We start from the raw sequence: 18,527 nt of genomic DNA, 5'->3' as shown, positions 1-18,527 counted from the left end.
TTTCAGCAGGGCTGTCGGGCCAGAGCCAGCATGGGGGGGGGGCTGGGCTGCAGCCTGGGGGCTGTTGGCTTTCCCGGGCAGTGTGAGGGCATGGAGCTGCCTTGAGGGAGGCCCCCTCCATAGGGCGAGGAGGCCAGAGCTTGTGCCAACTCCAGCAGGTGGGTTTCCTGGCCCAGGAAACAGGCGGAGGGTCTCCCAGCCCTAGGATGCCCCTCTCCTCCCGGCTCCACACAGGCTTTCTTCCCAGAGTTCCTCCAGCTTCCAGAGCTATCTCTTCCTCCACCTGGAGTGTGTAGGCCTGGGATCCCTTGTTGCTTTCTGCTGTTGCCTAGCAAAGCGGATCTGGGCTGCAGAAATATCCCTGGAATCGAGAGAGGTCAATTAAGCATCTCAGGAAATACAGATCACTTGAGAGTTCCCTGTGAGAGGCAGCGGCCATAGGGGACGGATGCCTTACTCACAGCCATGGGGTCAGCGGGTGGCCACAGCTGACCCTGAAAACAAGGTCTGAACATCAAGGAGAGGCCAGACCAGGTTAGAAGCTGCTCTGCCCACAGGGAGCTTTGGCAAAACTGATGTTCAACATCAAGTGCCATCAGAGTGACTGGACGGCTAAGAACAGCCCAGTGGATTCCCCCGACCGCCTTCCCACTTCCACACCTCTGTCCGTGCTGCTCCTTCCAGGTTGTTTACCTTCCGCTCACCCAAACTCCACCTCCTAAAATTCCCATTCCTCAAGGTCCAGCTCAAGGTGGTCCAACCCAGACAGGTATGGGTCCTAGCTGCCCTTTGAACTTGGCTGAGACCCTGGTGGGGACTCTGGTGTCATCCAAGTGGCCTCATCCTGGCTCAAGGCACTCTAGACTGGGAGCTAGGAGGCTGGCTTTGGTTCCCAGCTATGGGAACTTGGACAAGGGTCTCAACCTCCCTGAGCCCCTTTCTTGGTCTGTAAAATAAAATCAGGCCTCAACTTGTGTGAGGCTGAGTACGGGTTGGCAAAGCAAACTCTTTGCTAATGACGGAGTGCCAAACACTTGCAAAGTCCTATCTTGAATTTTTTCATCCTAAGACAGTTCCTAAGTATATGCTGGGTCCTACCTATCCCCCCATCCTGCCTTTTCTCCTATGTTTCTGCTTCCCCACAGAAATGGGAGCCCCTGAGGGGCCAGGCTGCACCCTGGCACTGGCCAGCCACGAGGAGCCCTGAGGGACAGAGGTGGGGATGGCAAAGACCTCCAGAGCTCCCTCAGGCCAGGCCCTGTTTGAGTGTCTTCATGTGTGTCAACTTGTCTAACCTAAAACAAGCCCACGAGGTGGATGCACTGCTGTCCCCGCCTCACAGACAGGAATCGGAAGCACAGAGAAGTTAAATGATAAGACCAAGGTCACAAAGCTTCTTTGTGGTAGGGCTGGGGTTCAAGTCAGGAAGTTCTGGCTCAGAAGCTGCCCCTTTAGTCACTGTGCTGCATGGTTACTGTGGGGTTTCTTTCTTTTTTTCTCTTTTTTTTCTTTTTGGCCGCGTTGTGTCTTCATTGCTGTGCGCGGGCTTTCTCTAGTTGCGGTGAGCAGGGCCTACTCTTCGTTGCGGTGCGCGGGCTTCTCATTGCGGTGGCTTCTCTTGCTGCGGAGCACAGGCTATAAGTGCACGGGCTTCAGTAGTTGCATGCAGGCTCAGTAGTTGTGGCTCGTGGGCTCTAGTGCGCAGGCTCAGTAGTTGTGGCGCACGGGCTTAGTTGCTCCGCGGCATGTGGGATCTTCCCTGACCAGGGCTCGAGCCCGTGTCCCTTGCATTGGCAGGCGGATTCTTAACCACTGTGCCACCAGGGAAGCCCGGCTGTGGGGTTTCTGTTCTCAAGTCAGTTTGGTTGGACAAATGTTCATGGGCACCTCCTGGGTGCCAAGCCTTGAGCTGAGCCATGCTGAGGCCGCCAGGGAGGCAATCCAGTCTGGGACACAGAGAGGGAGCAGGCAGGGTAGTTGGCCCCTCTGGACCCCAGCATGTGGGAGATGCTTGATTCAGACACAGCCTGAATGAACACCTTATTTCCACAGTCACAAGCCCTCGAACCCTCTATAAAAGTCCACTTCCAGGTCTGGTGGTAACAAAGAGCATAGTGGTTAAGAGCACAGGCTCTGGAGTTAGCCAGAGGACAGCTTGCTGTGTGACCTTGGGCAAACACCTTCACCTCTCTGAGCTTCTATTGGGAAATGTGCAAGGCATACAGAAGACGCTCAGTCAGTGCAGGTACCCCTCACCTCAGCTGCTGGAGGAGCTCTCCTGCTGTGGCCCACGTCTTGTCAGCCTGGAACACGGCTGCAGAGGACCCGCTGCTTGGGACTGCCACAGCTTCAGTCCTAAAGAACAGCATTAGGGCCCAAGTGAGGGGCTGTCCAGGGCCCCAAGGCCACCTCGCTGCAAGCCTGGCCCAGCCGCCACCCCCCCGAGCCGCCCTCAGGAGCAGATCCATTTCCACCCTGTGCACCTGGCATCCTTCTTTTCCCAGGTGGGGTGGGGACTGAGGAAAACTGAGCTACGGGGAATGTGTTCTTAACCTCAGAAAGAGGCAGCTTGGTGGCCGGCCTTCCCAGAATCCAGAGGCAGCTGAGCCGGGCCCTTTGCAGGGGAAACTGAGGCAGGAGTGGAGCCACAGCTGGAGTCTCAGGGGAGGAGTTTCTCGTAAACTGTCATGGGAACAGGAGGCTAGGGTTGGGGAAGTCAGTTTCTACTTTCCCAAATGCTCCAAGTGGAGGAGGGAAGGAAGAAAGTCTCTCATCCCTTTTATAGACGGGAAAACTGAGGCCCAGAGGGTTCAAAGACTTGACAAAGGCTCTCCCAGCAGCTCTGTGACAACTCTGGGATGGTGCCATGGCCTCCCGACTCTGAATGTTACCTCTCAACCGAGAAAGCTCCGAAGTTCCCTGAGCCTCAGGTCCGAACCCAGGACCCCTTGTCAGTGCACAAGGCCGAAGGCCCAGCTCTCCATCTGACTAGCTGTGTGGCCTGACAGGACCAGGCCTGTCCCCTCTCTGGGCCTGAGCTGCTTCAGCTGTCACCTAGGGAGAATCCCCCCTGCCCAGGAGTAGGGACATAATGCTCCCAGAAGCCCCCAGAGCTGGGCGGCACTCAGGGGTGACTGGTTCCCCGCAGGAAGGTATGCTGCCCAACAACCCAGGACAGACTCTGGGCCCCTAGGACCCTGCTCCTCTGCTGGCCTCCCAGACACCCTGCCCTCCAGGGCAGATCCAGGCCAGCAGCCACCCCTGGGCCCAGCAGGCTGGGTGCCCACTTACCAGGGCCTTCGATGGCAGAAGGTGGCACAGGCGGGGTCCCTGGCACTGTAGCATTCACAGCGCCTTGGCAGAGAGCGGCGCTGGCGTCTTGGCGGGTTTCCCAGGCCGTAAGGAGCTGTCTGTCTGTGGGCGGGCAGCCAGCAAGGTAGTGGTGTAGGGTGGAGAGAGAGAGAGAGAGAGAGAGAGAGAGAAATTGAGAGAGAGGATTAGATAAACCAGGACCACTGGCAAGCTGAGACTGTCCACACTGCACACTGGGATGGCCACCCATGCCACCAGGGTGGCAGCAAAAGTAACGAGCTCCTGACCTCAAGAAGTCCCACCACAGGCTCCTCCTTAGGTGCCAGGTTGCCCAGGGCAAGACCCTTCCCCTCTCTGGGCCTTTGCTCCCCCTCAACTCCCCCGGTCCTGCTCAGTAGGACTCTCAACATGGGGAGGAGGGGGTGGAAGCTGTCCTTCCCGCCCCTCCCTGCCCACCCGGATGGGAACGTGAGCTGATGCAACCAGGCTGGTCCCCCTGTCCTCAAAGAAGACCCTCAGCTTGTCCTGGAGGAGGGGAGGAAATGCCATCTCACAGAAGTAAACATGCAGGCTCAGAGCTAAGCTGCCCCCACCTGGTCACCACTTGTCAGGAAGGGTGACAAATGTTTCTTAGAATCTGTTTTTCTGTTGTTGTTTTTTAAAAGTTTTATTGGAGTATAGTTGCTTCACAATATTGTGTTATTTTCTACTATACAGCAAAGTTGTTTCTTAGAATTTTGACTTAAAAATGGTGTGTGTGTGTGTGTGTGTGTGTGTGTGTGTGTGTGTGTGTGTGTGATCAGCTGAGATCGAGTTCAGATTCAGTCTGGCCAAGGTGGGCCAGGGGCAGGGCAGGGGCCCTGTGGCCGGTTGGACCAGCAACTTAGGTGCCAGTGCTGATTTTAGACGATGTGGTTGGAGCTGTAAAGACTCCAGGTAGACCCAGCACACAGGGGCTGGCAGGGTTCCCGCCCTGAACCAGTGTTTGGATGCGGATTAGCTCCACACACGCTTACGTGCCGGGCTTCTCTTGTCTTCTGTAATCTGGGTAAAAGGGAAAAAAACCCACAAACACAGAGAAGCTACAACTTCAAGTATGCAGTGGCCCGGAGGCAGTGCGGGTGCAGACAGAACAGACAGCCCTGGGCCCGCACCCCGGCTCTGCCAGGTGACACGGAGCAGGCTTCTCATCTGTCATTAGGCGACAACAGCAGTACCTGCCTCATGGGGAGGATGGGGGTGGAGGGCGGCTCATGAGATGATAATGCACAAGCAGTGCTTGGCGTAGGGACTGGTGCAGTCAAGACGTGGGTGCTGTCATTGATCGTGTTATTCTTGGAACATTATGCAGAGGCAGCATGGTAGAGCCGCTGTGAGCTCTGGCATCCGCAGACCTAGGATGGAGCCTCCGCCTACCACTTACTCCTTCCTGTGTGATCTTGGGAGAGGCATCTAACCTCTCTGAGCCTCAGTATCCTGATCTGGAAAATGGAGCCAATACTTTCTTGCCAGGGTATTGTGAGGATTCTCATGAGACAGCCCTCTATACTGCTCAGGCAAGCCACACGTAGGAGTTGAAACAATAGCTGATTGCTACTGATATTAGCCCAATACCCCCAGGGAGAGCTCTGTAGTGTGCCAGAGGTTCCCCGGCATGCCAGCACCCCCTACTCTTGCCCCCTGCAGCCCCACTTGGATCCCCACGGAAGCTCACCCGGGAGTGTTCACCCAGATGATATCCAGGTGGCAAAAGTAGACGCACTCCTTGTCGAGCCAGGAGCTGCAGGAGCAACGGCGAGGCCGCAGGTGGGAGCTTCGGGCACGGGGCAAGGGCGCTGGCTGCTCTGGGGTGTGGGTGGCAGCGGCCTGGCTCTTGCCTGCATGCACAGGAGGGAGAGAGAGGTGGAGAGGTAGGTCAGGGCTCCTGGCACAGCTGGGATGGGGGACCCGCCGGGCTCTTCCTCTTGCATAATTGAGGAAGTCGGCATTCTCACTGCTCGGGAGCTCCAGGCCAACCCCGGGGAAGCCCCAGCGGCTCTGTTGGGGAAAGGCTAGTGGCTGCCCTGGGACTGCATCACCTCTAATTGCACAGCCCCATGCAGCCACCTTGCCTGCCCCTGTATGCCCTCAGCTGGCTTGGAGGGCACAGCAGCCCCAGGGGGAGACACAGACAAACAAACCCAGAGGCTGTTGCAGCAGCCGAGGCCAGGGGGCTCACCTTCGTGCAGGGCCACGAGCAGGGCTAGAGCGATGGAGCACCAGGCGGTGGGCATGGTGACCATGGTGGTGGCGGAGCGGGCAGGCTGGACCGGAGCAGGCAGCGCGCCTGTTGCCAGCGTCCTGCTGCCAAGCTGAGCCGATAGCTCATTGCCTCGGTGCCCTGGCTGCCACTTATAACACCAGGCACGGCCCCGCCCCTGCCCGTCCGCCCTGCCCCGCTGCACCGGTGGGCCGGGAGCCAGGGACAACGCCTCCTCTCAGGGCGCCTGGCCCGCCCCAGCCCCCGCGGTGTGGGGAACAGGACGGGGGAGGAAAGAGGGGGGAGGGAAGGCCCCTTCTCCTCCCTCTGAGCCTGGAGCACCTCCCGGAGTCCTGAGGTTCCCCTGCTGCCCCCAGGGACCCCTCCCAGTCCCACTGGGCCTCCTCAGATAATCCCCCTAGTGTCCTGGGCCCCCTCCCTCACTCTCCGAGGCTGCTCCGCAGGTCTTGCCCAGAGCTCAGAGTTTGGAGTGAGAAGTTCCATGAGCAAAAACCTCCCTTTCCTTGGAGGAGACCCTGTTTTCCTGCCTGCCTACTGCCAACCAGGTGGTGGGTGTCCCTTTGGTGGTGTGAGAGGTAAAAGGTCTGCTCGAGGCTGTGTGGCCTTGGGCGAGTCAGAGCCCTCTCTGGGCCTGCTTTCCCCAGTGAAGGACACAGCTCACCCCTGGCCTCCGACCAGCCTGGAGTTGCTTCCTCCCCCCTCCCCACAGGAAGGACCCTTCTTCCCTTGTTCCCCAGCCCCCAGCCCCCACTCCCACCCCCAGGGGCCTGGAAACAGGAATTCTGGTCCCGTCCAGAACCTATTCAGTTGAGCAGCCACCGCCAAGGACATCTCTCCTGGGCCTCAGTTACCTTGTTTGCAAAACAAAGCCAAAATGGTGGGTGCTTAACCTGCTTGGCTCATAGACTCCCTTGATACTAAGAAAGGGCCTTCAGATGGCTTGTGCGCACACACATCAAGTGCCCCTTAGAAGGCCTCCCATCTCGGACATGACAGCAAGTCTTGGCTCACCTCTGTGACTTTCTGCAAAAAAGGAAAAGTGGTGGAGGGGCTCCCTGGGGGCCAGTGTTCTGCTCCTGCCCCTCTGCTGGCTCAGAACCCACCCTTCTCAGGGACCCTGTCTTCAGGCACAAGAGGAAAGGCCCTCTCATTTCTTGGAACTCCCAGAACCCGTGCTCTTATGCCTGACTCATGACATTGGGCTTATCTTCTCAATGATCTGGAGGTCCAGAGCTCCAGAGACGGCTGGGCCTGGAGCCTGCCTGCCACACAGTAGGAGCCTCTGAGTGAGTGCTCTCCGACGGAGGAGGGAATGAATGAATAAAGGCCTGGATTTGAACTGTGGAAATTCAGGAACCCAGGCTGCCCAAGTTTTAGTTCCTGTGTTCAGCTGCTCTTTTACCATTAGACATTTAGGAAGGGAGAAATAGATGACCATGAAAAAACAGGCAGTTCTGTTTCTTCCCAGGGTTTGTGCATGTGTGCACACATGTATGTATGCGATCTTGGTAGAGCAGAGCACAACGGAACAAAGAAGGGAGATACCTCCTTCCCCTAGGCTGGCTCAGGCTGCAGTGGAAGCAGAAACAAACGTTTCTGAGCACCTACTGCATGCTCAGGGCACTACAGACCCCTCTCCTTCACAGTCCCGGACACAGCTGTTCTCATCTGGGCACCAGCTCCACTGCTGCCCGGGAGAAAATGGAGACTCTGACAAGAGCCCAGCCCGGCCAAGGTCACACGGCTGGTGGACGCAGAGCCCAGATGGGAACTTGGGTCTTGGTCTCTCCAGTAAAGCACAGTGACTCCCCACCCAGCGCTCACGCCCTACCCCGCCTGGTGCCTCTCTAAGAATTTAGAAGAGTATTTCTGGAATGAGGTGAGCAATGCTCTCAGTCATTTCTATGAGTCTCCAAGGGAATATAAATACGGAATTAAGCTAGGTTAGGCTTGGGGTCGGGGGTGGGGGGCGGAAAGGATTCAAAGTACTGCACCGTGAAGAGAAGACAGAGGAAAAGCGGGTCAGCGGGGAGAAGGAGGGGATCAGGGAGGGGAAGAAAATAAACAGGGAGGCTGGTAAAGACACGTAGGGAGAGAGAGAGGACAAGGAAGCAGAGTGTAGCGAGAAAGAAAGATCTCGGATTTGAGAAAGTAAAAGAGAAAAGACCATCGGAGTGAGAGCGAAGGTTCTAACATGTCTAATCTTTACACAAATGCAAAGTGCCTGCTCAGGACAATAGGCAACCAGAGGCTCTGAGTCTGGGAAACATAATAAGAATTAAACGGACCAGGAGACAGGATCCTTCTCTGGTGTGAAAGGAGGATGACGACAGGGCAGGGGTCAACACCAGGCAGCGAGGGTCAGCTCAGGAAGCTGTGCCCGACTCAAGTTTCCCTCTTTCCCTGCCCTCAGCTCGAGCCAGGAAAGCAGGGCTCCTGTGAAATGGAGAGGCCGGACCTGGGAATCTGAGTGAGCCCAGGTCTTATGGGGTGAAAGAATTCCGGGAACAACATTACCCCACTGGCAAGAGTTGGTTTCCAGGTAGAGAAAATTAAGCTGAGTTAAAAATAGCCAGACCTGCGCTTCCCTGGGGGCGCAGTGGTTGAGAGTCCACCTGCCGATGCAGGGGACATGGGTTCGCGCCCCGGTCCGGGAAGATCCCACGTGCCGCGGAGCGGCTGGGCCCGTGAGCCGTGGCCGCTGAGCCTGCGCGTCCGGAGCCTGTGCTCCGCAACGGGAGAGGCCACAACAGTGAGAGGCCCGTGTACCGCAAAAAAAAAAAAAAAAAAAAAAAAAAAGCCAGACCCATCCTACTATGTCTCTTGGCCTGGGCCCCGACAGTCACCTCTATGCTCCTGGCTGGTGTGGCTGCACGGACCCCCCCAATCCTATGGCCCTGGCTCCTTCCAACTGCCCCAGCCAGCTGCTCTGCAGCACTGCCTCAACTCTCACCTGGCCCCGCTACCTGACTGGGCTGGTAAAGTCTACAGGTGGAGGGGCAGGGGCTCACGGAATGTCACCCTGTCAGAAGTTGGAGGGAATTGTTTTGCACACAAAATAATTTGCTCCACTTATGCTTGGCACCAGCCTAATCCAAGAAGGAGAGGGCAGGCTGGCAGAAGAGGTGTATTTCTGGGTGAGACACCGTGCTAGGAACTGCCCTCTAGAAATCGTCTCTGCTCTTCACTCCCATTTGGCAGATGAGATAACTGAGGTCCAAGAGGAGGAGCAACTTGCTCAAGACAGTGATGGGCTGGACATGTTCTCTTGGCTGCTAATCCAGCCCCACCCTTTCCTGCACAGCAGTGAAGCTCCCAGGGGTCCAAGCCGAGCCCAAGACCCTGGGTCCCTTTGAGAAGGACTGTCAAGAAGGATCCCCCTGGGATCTCAGGAAGGCTGGGGCACTGGGACAGATCTAAGCTACCTTCCTGTGGACCCCAAAGTTCCCTCGATCATCCCTGCGCTAGTAGTAAATTTGGTCCCATCGAGTTGCTGTCCAGCTGAGTGGGATGGAGGATGCACAGGAGTGAGGATTAAACATCCTCGTTGTGACGTCCAACAGGGCAGGAAAGGGCTGCAGCAGGTGCCTGGTGTTGCAGGAGCGGCCCCAGCTTTGCTCTTCATGCTGTGTGGGCAAGTCCTGTCCCTTCCCTGGCTTCCCTGGACGGCTTTCTTCCCTTCCCATTGACCACGGGGGGCGTTCTCAGCTCTGACAGCCTACAACAGGCAGAATCAACCTGCCCTGAGTTTCCAGCTCCCCAAATGCAAGCCCTGCAGACGCTGTAACTGCATCACTATCGCTCTCGCTCCTAGCTTGGAACCCCTCGCTCTCTCACCTTCTAGAAAACCGGTCACTCTCCTGTTGCCACCTGGTCCCACCAGGTTTCAGAAAGTTCTGTTTGCAGCCCCAGCAGAAGGGACACAGAGTCTCAGCTGCAGGCACATACCGTGCAGGCAGCTTAGCAGAGCGAGCAGCGGGGCAGATGGGGCTGGCCAGGGGGAGATGTCTGGAGCCTACAGGGAATGGGGGGCTGGGGAGGGTTTGGCTCTGGAGCCAACCTGAGTTGGGGATTTAGGGACTGAGGGAAGTAAAACATTCCCGTCATGACCTGCCCCCAAGCTGTGTTCCCATGGCTTCGGGTCAGGACTGCCCCCACTTAAGCCTGGGGCCACTCAGCCTCACGGCGTCTTTCCGGTGGGTGGTCTGGGCCTCATGCCATCGACCAGAGCTCACCCTGAGCCCGCAGGGCCTGCCACCACCCACAGCATTGTCCCCATGCTGGGTCCCTGCAAGCGCAGCCTCGGCCCTGCGGGGCCAGCTCCCCGGTTTCTGCCTCTTCCCTCAGAGGACACCCCCTTCCTAAATCTCCTCTTCCCTCCAGCTCAGCCCATTGGAAAGATTTATAGGTCCCACATAAACTACTTTTAAAGGAATAATTCATGTGCCCTGTCTGTTATTAATCTGAGGGTAATCAGAACAGGGTCAGCGAGGCCCATGGAACTGCTGGAATTTCAGCTAAAAACAGACACTGTTCAGTAAAGGCTCCCTTGTCAAGATGCATGTGAGTCCTGCTGGACTTTCTGAAATAAGAAAACCAACCCAGGGACTCAGCATCCAGGATGGAAATCTTTACACTTGAAGTTTTGGAGTTACCTCCAAAATGCTAAGGGCCCAATTCCCCACTGGGGTAGGTGTGCGTTTCGTGAGCGTTTAATATATTCCAGGCTCTGCACATAGCACAGGGAGATCAGCTCGGTGCTTTGTGACCGCCTAGAGGGGTGGGATAGGGAGGGTGGGAGGGAGACGCAAGAGGGAGGAGATATGGGGATATATGTATACGGATAGTTGATTCACTTTGTCGTACAGCAGAAACTAACATAACAATGTAAAGCAATTGTACTCCAATAAAGATGTAAAAAAATATATATATATATTCCAGGCTCTGTGTTAGGGGATTTACATACATTTATCTCCATTAATTGTCATAACATACCTAAGGCGTGGGTACTATAATTAGTTCCTATTTTATAAATGAGGAACCTGAGGCTCATGCCTTGCCCAACGTCAGACAGCTAGGAAGTGGCAGAGCCAGCACTGTGTAACTCCAAAGCCCTAACCCTCAGGCCTGTGTACTCCCCTCGCGGACCCTGTTCTGTTTACACTTAGATTAATAACAAACAGGACACATCAATTATTCCTTTAAAAATACAGCCCACGCGGAGCCCTCTGGCAGCACCTCTTCTCCAGAGGTCACCTCTTTTGTCCTAACCCAGCAGAGCGCCCTGTGCAGCCTGGGGAAATGGGAAACCCAGGAACAGGCCTGCATCCATGGGGGGTGAGGGGTGCACCACTCCCACAGCTAAAACACAACATGTTGCCTATGCCTGCGAGGCCAGTGGCCTACCTGCGAGGCTAGGTAGGCGTGGGCAGTCCACACCTATTTCACCGGATACCCAGAACAGAACTGGGAGGCAGGCTGGGCTCATGACTCTTCACTTGACAGATGAGGTCTTTCCAGATAAGATTCTCACTTTACAGATAAAGAAGTGACTTACGGTCACACAATGAACAAGAGGCAGGGCTAGACCTTTTTCCCTTATACTCGTCTGCTATGGGACCAACAGCCTATATCACACATATGCAATGATCGTCCCATCTATTCACCTACCCACCCATCCATCCATCCATCCATCCATCCACCCACCCATCCTTCCACCCATCCTTCCTTGTATCCATCCGTTTATCCATTATCTAACCTTTTAGCCATCCTTCCATCCACACATCTACACAACCCATCTCCCACGCATCCATCTTCCTTCATGACAGATGTAGTTAGAGCAATTAGAAAGGTCAAAGAGCTTTGAATGGTGTGTTAAACTTGTCCTGGAAACATCTGGTTATTTTCTGGGGAGAGGTGTCACCTCGCTGAGCCGATGAGCTCACTGAGACATAGTCTGCTCTGGAATCCCCACCCCAGGGCCTAGCACACCGGCTTGGGCACATGGTCTGTGCCCAACGCTGGAGTGAATTGAATGTACGGGATGACTTTATCTCACCAGACAAACCCTGCTTTGCAGACACACCCCTTCTGATGAAGAAGTTTTAGGTCCCTTTTTCTGCCTGATACCATCTTCAAAATGCTCTGTGGATGAACACTTGACATAATCTTTAAGAGAAAAAGACAGGCAGCCAGAGAGGGAAAGGCCCTTGGCCTACACCTAGGCAAGGAAACTGAGGTCCAGGGCGGAGGAACAGCCTGCCAGAGGTCACCCTACCGGACCTGGACCCTGGGAACTCAGAATGCCTCTGCCCTCTTCCCTCTGAGGCCTAGGCCTTGCACTTGGAGGGGCTGGAACCCCAGTCTTATCCTCCATCCACCACCACCAGCCAAGACATGCAGCTAATAGTTTTTCAGAGTCACACCCACCCCGTTGCCTGGAACCCATATTTTCCAGGGCACACCCAGTGCCCGACCAGGAGGCTGTCTTCGCTCTGGGAAGGGGTGAGCCACCAGGAGGCTGGTCCACGCAGAAATACAGTATTTTGTTCTTCGTTTAAATGTTAGCTAAATATAAGTGCCTAGTGCCTCTATCATCGGACTGGCAAGGCCCGGGGTTCCCGCTGTGATTCTAGGCTGACATTCCTGAGCAGAGATGGGCCTGGGATACCTCCTTGCCTAAAGGCCTCGGCCTGCCCGCCCAGCTCCTGGGAATCCTGAGCCATGAACGACCCAGGAGGGGCACAGCTGGGCTCTGGCAGGCAGGAGGGCGGACAGGAGCTGAAGCCGCTGCCTGGGGCCGGCTCAGGGTATGGGGGTGAGTCAGGGGCCAGCCCACCCTGGAATCTCTGAGGTTCGGTGGATCTGGCTGCCAGCTTCAAAGCCCTGTGACTCAGGCTCCAATCTCCCCCCTTCCCCCCGTGGACAAGTGCCCAGCACTGTGTCAGGCCAGGGCAGGGGCGGCCAGTCTGGGCTCTGGTTTTGTTACTCACTAACCGTGTGACCGAGGGCACGCCACTGTTTAATCTTCCCGAGTGTCACAGGCCACATCCATCAGAGGCGTCTAAGAAGAAAAATCCTATCTTCCAGCTGCTGGGAGGCTTTGTGGCAGAGCCCATGGAAGGTTGGGCCCGTTGCCTGGCGTGGGGGGTTCTCTTGGCCAGCGTCTGCCCTCCCTTCCTCACCCCGGGCTGCAGGGCGTGTGAGGCCCTCTTGGTGCAGACACACTCCTGGAAAGGAGTGGTGTGTGCTGGCGGGATGTTAGTAGAAGTTGTGCCATCTTCACGCCGTGGGCCAGATGCACCACGAGTGGCCCTTACTCTGCCGTGGGTCACACAGTACCTCCAAGCACCTGAGGCCAGCCTGGCTTGCTCCACTCACCCTTGTTTGCTTTGGCACACCACATGGTGCCACACCTGACATGAGGTGTGTTGAGATTTGGATCAATGCTGCCTTCCTATGAAAACCAGGCTTCTGCAGCCAGGACCTGGCCTGGCATCAGGGTGAAGCATCTTGTTAAGCCCAAATGCGCACCCTGGCATCAGGCCTGCTTGGGATCTGACTTGGAGGTATCTTGCCTTCCTTCTCCCACCAGTGCTGACCTGGGTGTCCGCGGCTTTGGCCTACCAGCCCACTGGGCTTGTCACTCCCTGGATATGCTGCACACTTTCTTGCCTCCCTGCCTCTGTGCAAGGTGGGGCCTCCTCTCCTCCTTCCAGTCTTACTGGATTTATTCTGCCCATCCTCAAGGCCCATCACAAATGTTGCCTCCTCCAGGAAGCCTTCCCAAATCCATCCAAGACATGAGCCCTAACTCACCTTTGAACACCCACATTATTCTCAGCTATAGCCACCTCTGGCTAGCCCTTATCTTGTGTCTCCGAGGTCAGGCTAATGGCTAAGAGCTAAGGGCTCTGATTCTGGCGTCAGGCCTGCCTCTCATCGCATGTGCCTTTCCTCCTTCTTTGAACCCCAGTTTCCTCATCTGTAAAATGGGTATAATCACGGTACCATGGCTATGTAAAGATTAAATGAGGAAGAGCTCCATCAGTGGTCATCATAATTATTACTGACCACAGCTTTGTACAGAACCTGGTCACGCCCTTGCTCTCACTTCACCCTTACACTATAACCTTTCCAGGTGTGTCAGTGTGTGTGTCCATTTTCAGACACAACTTCAGACTCTGAGAAGTTGGAGAGCTTGACCTGTAAGGGTCAGGGTTCAAATCCAGGTCTGTCTGACCCCAGGGCCAGTGCTATTTCTACTCCCCCTGCCCTTCACTTACGTGACCTCCCTAGCCTCTGTCCCCTCCTTCAGATCACATGCTCAATAGATACCCATTGAATTGGAAATGAGGAGGTTAGAGTTTTTCCTGGGTCCGCTCTTCTTCCACTGTCCCCAGCCCAGGCTTGCTGGCTCCGCATGGCTCAGGCTGCCTCTCAAGCATAATGGGAGAAGGTAAAGACAAAGGCTTCCTGGGCTGACGGCTGCAGAACGCAGTTTCCTGCCATGCGTTCCAAGGAAAACACTGGTAGCAGGTGGGACTCTATTACCAAATGAGTTTGGGAAATTGCGTTTCCAGCAGGGCCACTAAGAGCCTCCAGTGCGCAGATGAGCTCTGTGAATCTCCCAGAGTGCTCTCTGAGACTGGGCGGTGAGGGTGTCCTTGGTCCAGGAGGCGGTTCCTGGGCTGGGAAGAGGGGGACATGGAGCTGCAGGCTGGGGCTCAGTTTCCAGCTTGGCGGCTGCAGACAAGCCCCTTCTTTCGTCTGAGCATCGGCTTCGCCCTCCACGAAATGAGGTGCTTCTTGGGTGCCGTGGACACTGTATAGTGTGAGGCCAGCCACAGTCCAGAAAGACCTCTTCGGAGAGCCCTCTGGACCCACTGAGGGAAGTCGGGTGCTCAGCCTGCAGAAGGGACTCTGGAGCTTTCAAACCCAGGAAGCCCTTCCCTGATGCTACTCCATCATCAAAGGAAGAGCCAGACCTTCTCTCCCCATCCCCCCGTCATTCACTGAAACCATCCTGGGATCACTAGTGCCTGGCACTTTAAGAATTAATTACAGCTACTGTTTATCTAGATCTGCCTGCATATTTAAACACTGTCCTGGCATCGGGATACCATATGGAATCTTCATGGGATGCAGCTGATTATCTTTGCCCTCCTTTTTTCAGATGGGTAAACTGAGGTGTCTTCTTGGAGGTCACCCATCTAGCAAGGAAGGAGCTGGGATTTGAACTCAGGTCAGTCTGAGCCCTTGGCCTGAGGCCTCAATCTCAATTCTAGATTTTCCTGTCAAGGCCGGAGAGTCCCCAGAAGCAGGTCCTGGGGGTTGACCTCAGGGCCTGAGTCTGAGGGCAGCAGGAAAAGTGCCCCCATGCCTCAGCCTAGCTCCTGGGCTGCAGGCAGCGGAGCCCTGGGAGCTTGGGGAAGGAGAGTGGCCTGTTTGTGCAGTGAGCATTGTGCTGGGTGGTGAGGTGAGTGGTGGCTCAGGGTGGGAGGTCCTGAGCGGGTGGGCAGGCAAGCAGCGGGAGCAGCCCAGGCCAGGCCAGACCATTGTTGGAGGAGGAGGTTTGGGGAAGGCAGGGCCGAGTCATAGCAGCGAGATCCGACAGGGAGCTGAGATGGTCCAATGACCTCATGCTTTCATCTGAGCCTGGCAAGGAGCCTCAGGCCCACATGGGCCTGGTGGGCCCACCCTGGCAGGACAGGCACACCTCCTCTCCATAGCCAGGGGGTGTCTGGAGACCAGAGGGCTTCCCTGCAGGCTCCCTGAGGTCTGGTGTTGCTGGAACCCTGAACCCCTGCCAGACTGGGAAAGCAGCTGGTATAGGCCACAGAGCAGAGGTATAGGAAACTGAGTCTCACTCCACCGCTGTGCTGTGTGACCCAGGCCAAGCAATTCCAGTTCTCTGAGGTTTTACCTCCTCCTTTGTTTTATATTCATGTGAGGATCTCATAAGCTGGTGATTGTTGTCCAAACCCTGGCACAGAGCTGTTGTCCTAGGGTGTTGGCGGGCAGGGCGGGGTGCGGGGGGCGGTGGAGGGAGGCAGCCGTCACGAGACAGGAGCCCACAAGAGAACGGAGGATTGCAGTAGATGGTCCCTGATGACTCTGGCTGCAGAGCCACACACCAGTGTCCTATTGGCTGTGCAGCCTTGGGTGAGGGCCTTCTGATCTCTGGGACTCAGTTTCCTCATGTGTCAAATAAAAATAATCACCCAGACTCTCGGGAGGATGCTGGGAGCTCCCATCACCATCTTGGGGCAGGTATGAGGGAGTGAAAGAGCAGGAGCCATTTCTCTGGGGCCCAGAAGCAGTGGGGGAGTCCCCCCGACCATGCCTGCCTAGAAGACATGCCTGAGAGCCTTGGGAGGCCACTGCCTGCCCCTGGCCCTGAACTCCCCAAGGCTGGTCCAGAGAGGGTGAGGGTTGCCAGGGTCACACAGAAGCCAGCTGAATGGATCCACCATCCAAGGGGAGGGGGCCTTTATCTCCCCAGATAAGAGGCCCTGAATGGGCCTGGAAGGCCTTGCAGTCTCAGATTTGGGTGATGCCTGGGGAGGGCCAGACCTGGGCTGGCTCAGGCTGACCATAAAGCGACCACTTCTCCCAGTGCCTCCTCAGCCTGAGTCAGCCCGGGGCTGCTGCTGCTTCTGAGTTCATTGCCTGCCTGCCCGCTTGCCACCCAGCCTTGGAACCCAGGCCCCAGGCCCCATGCACAAGGCACGTCCGTAATAATGAGAGCTGTGTGGGAAGCTGTGCCCACATGCCAAGCATTCTCTCTGCCTTCATTCATTTGATCTTCCAAACAGGCCTGGGAAGCAGGCAGGGCAGGGCCAGGGAGTGAGTTTCAGAGAAGCTGCATGAGCTGCCCAAGGTCACACAGCCAGGAGCAGAAGAGAAGGGTTTTTAGGTCCCAAGGCCGTGCCCTCTGCCATCATGCAGTAGACAGGCTGAGCCTGCTCTGTCAGACCTGGGCTGGTTCTGTGGGTTTCTGGCCCAGCTGGGATTTGGGGAAAGGAGCCCCGAAGGCATTTCCCTGGAATAGGGACCTGGGAGCGTCTGTGATGATGGCCCTTGGCCCTAGGCGCCAGAGTGTGCTCTGTGTCTGGCTTTGTGTTGGCCAAAAGGGAAGGACAGACAAGGAGCTACCAGACCCCAGAGGAGTGAGTGCCTGCCTCTGCTGGGAGGGCCAGGACAGCTTTCCAGCAGAAGAGACATCCGAGTGAAGCTTTGAAGGCAGAGAAAGCATTCCAGGCAAGGGGAACGGCCTGGGGAAAGTCTGGGAGGTCTGAAAGAGCATGGCATGTCCTAGGAGCTGCTGCAAACACTGTAAAGGACCCAGGAATGAGAGGAGCTTGGAGGCCTGCCTATAGGCTTTGCACGTCCCGCTGGAGCTGACCTCTTTCTGAGTTCAAAGTGGAGTCAGCTCACACTGTGCCGTGGTGGCCCAGGCCCACTGGGACTCAAACCAGTCCTGGCTTGCGGGGGGACTTCCTTCTAGGGCCTTCCCTGGACTGTCAGACAAGCCCCAGGTGGGGCATCACAGCGGGGGGGAAGAGCTGCCCAGTCTATTTCTGCACCTGAGAACAAAGCCACCTGGTGACCACCTCATTCCTGCAAAATCTGGGCAGGCCTCTGACCCCGATATCCCACAGGTCCAAAGAGCTCCACTTTCTCTGAAACCAGGTTGCAATGGGGAAAGGGGCCAGGATGGCAGAGGGATCATGGCAGGGATCCTCCCACTGCCTCATTTTCCCAAGGGGTAAAGGCAACTCCATGCTCCCCAGCCTCCTGGGCGCCCTAAGGAGGCCTAGCCCAGTATAGCTTGGTCTGGCTGGTGACCCCAGGCATAGCTCGGCTCCTCTCTGTACTTTGGTGTTGGCTCAGATGACCACAGGAACCGGTGGTTGGAAGTCTTTATTTTTTAACATCTTTATTGGAGTATAATTGCTTTACAATGGTGTGTTAGTTTCTGCTTTACAACAAAATGAATCAGTTATAAATATACATATGTTCCCATATCTCTTCCCTCTTGCGTCTCCCTCCCTCCCACCCTCCCTATCCCACCCCTCCAGGCGATCACAAAGCACCGAGCTGATCTCCCTGTGCTATGCGGCTGCTTCCCACTAGTTAATCTACCTTACGTTTGGTAGGTTGGAAGTCTTGTGGAGCCAAATCTGTCTTTTCTTTCGCAGAACACCCTTGGACCTTCACTTGTAATTTCCCTGACAACCCCTTGAGGGCGCCCTTCCGCAGGCACCCACTTTACAGGTGAGGGAATGGCGGTTTAGTGAGGCGAAGTGAGGGACCTGGTCTCAACCGCCAAGGGACAGGGGGCGGGGAGGACACCCGCTGCGCGCCAGACACTGTGATCTTGCACTTTAGCATAAAGAGGATACATGCAGATTCCGAAACCTTACAATCCGGGTTCAAATCCTAGCTTTTGCAGCTCACTGGCACCTGACCTCGCGTAAATCAGTGTCCATGCCTCAGGTTCCCTACCTGTAAAACGGTGATAATAATAGTACCTCCGCATTGGGTTGATGTAAGAATTCCGGAAGATAACTCATACCAAGTGCTTGCAACCATGCCTGGCACATCCCCATTTGGCAGATGGGGAAATTGAGGCTCAAAGATAAGCAGTGCCCTCGGGCCGGAATTCATCCCCAGCCCGCCGCCTGAGCCCTATCACCCTCCTCACTCCCACGAGGTGGTCCCACTGCCTGACCCTGCCCGGCCATCGCGGGGACCAGTGGGGGCCCCGGTATCTCTCGCTCTCCTGCCTGTTTCAGGAAATCCTAGGACTGGGGGGCCCCGCGGCCAGCGCGGAGCAGGCAAGCCAGCGGAGGACCTGCAGCGGCTGTGCTCGGCCCGCCCTCGCCTCCCGACCAATTTTGGGCAAAGCAGCGGCGGCAGCGGGCGCTACGTGCAGGCGATGAGTCAGCGC

General features: G+C 56.2%; 1 protein-coding gene across 1 annotated transcript; it reads right to left on the bottom strand.

The window, feature by feature from the left end:
• Positions 1 to 267: 267 nt before the first annotated feature.
• On the bottom strand, positions 268 to 5,662 carry EDN2 (endothelin 2). The gene is made up of 5 exons (XM_007453731.1): positions 5,531 to 5,662; positions 5,027 to 5,189; positions 3,292 to 3,414; positions 2,257 to 2,355; positions 268 to 361 (listed from the first exon to the last, which is right to left on the bottom strand). Exons 1-5 carry the CDS (start codon positions 5,592 to 5,594, stop codon positions 268 to 270), a joined length of 543 nt encoding a protein of 180 aa, XP_007453793.1. The 5' UTR covers positions 5,595 to 5,662.
• Positions 5,663 to 18,527: the final 12,865 nt, after the last annotated feature.

The sequence above is a fragment of the Lipotes vexillifer genome, unplaced genomic scaffold, assembly GCF_000442215.2.
Source record: "Lipotes vexillifer unplaced genomic scaffold, Lipotes_vexillifer_v1.1 scaffold213, whole genome shotgun sequence".
Lineage (NCBI taxonomy): Eukaryota > Metazoa > Chordata > Mammalia > Artiodactyla > Lipotidae > Lipotes > Lipotes vexillifer.
The sequence above is the reverse complement of the archived record's forward strand: the minus strand, read 5'-3'. Positions and strand labels throughout refer to the sequence as shown.

What these genes read in the sequence shown, in the direction of transcription:
- EDN2 (XM_007453731.1), bottom strand. Translation starts at nt 5,594, where the DNA reads ATGGTCACCATGCCCACCGCCTGGTGCTCCATCGCTCTAGCCCTGCTC. An exon ending in GCTCGTGGCCCTGCACGAAG is followed by an intron (nt 5,190 to 5,530) that starts GTGAGCCCCCTG and finishes CTGTGCATGCAG; the next exon opens with GCAAGAGCCAGGCCGCTGCC. An exon ending in ATCTGGGTGAACACTCCCGG is followed by an intron (nt 3,415 to 5,026) that starts GTGAGCTTCCGT and finishes GCCCGCCCACAG; the next exon opens with ACAGACAGCTCCTTACGGCC.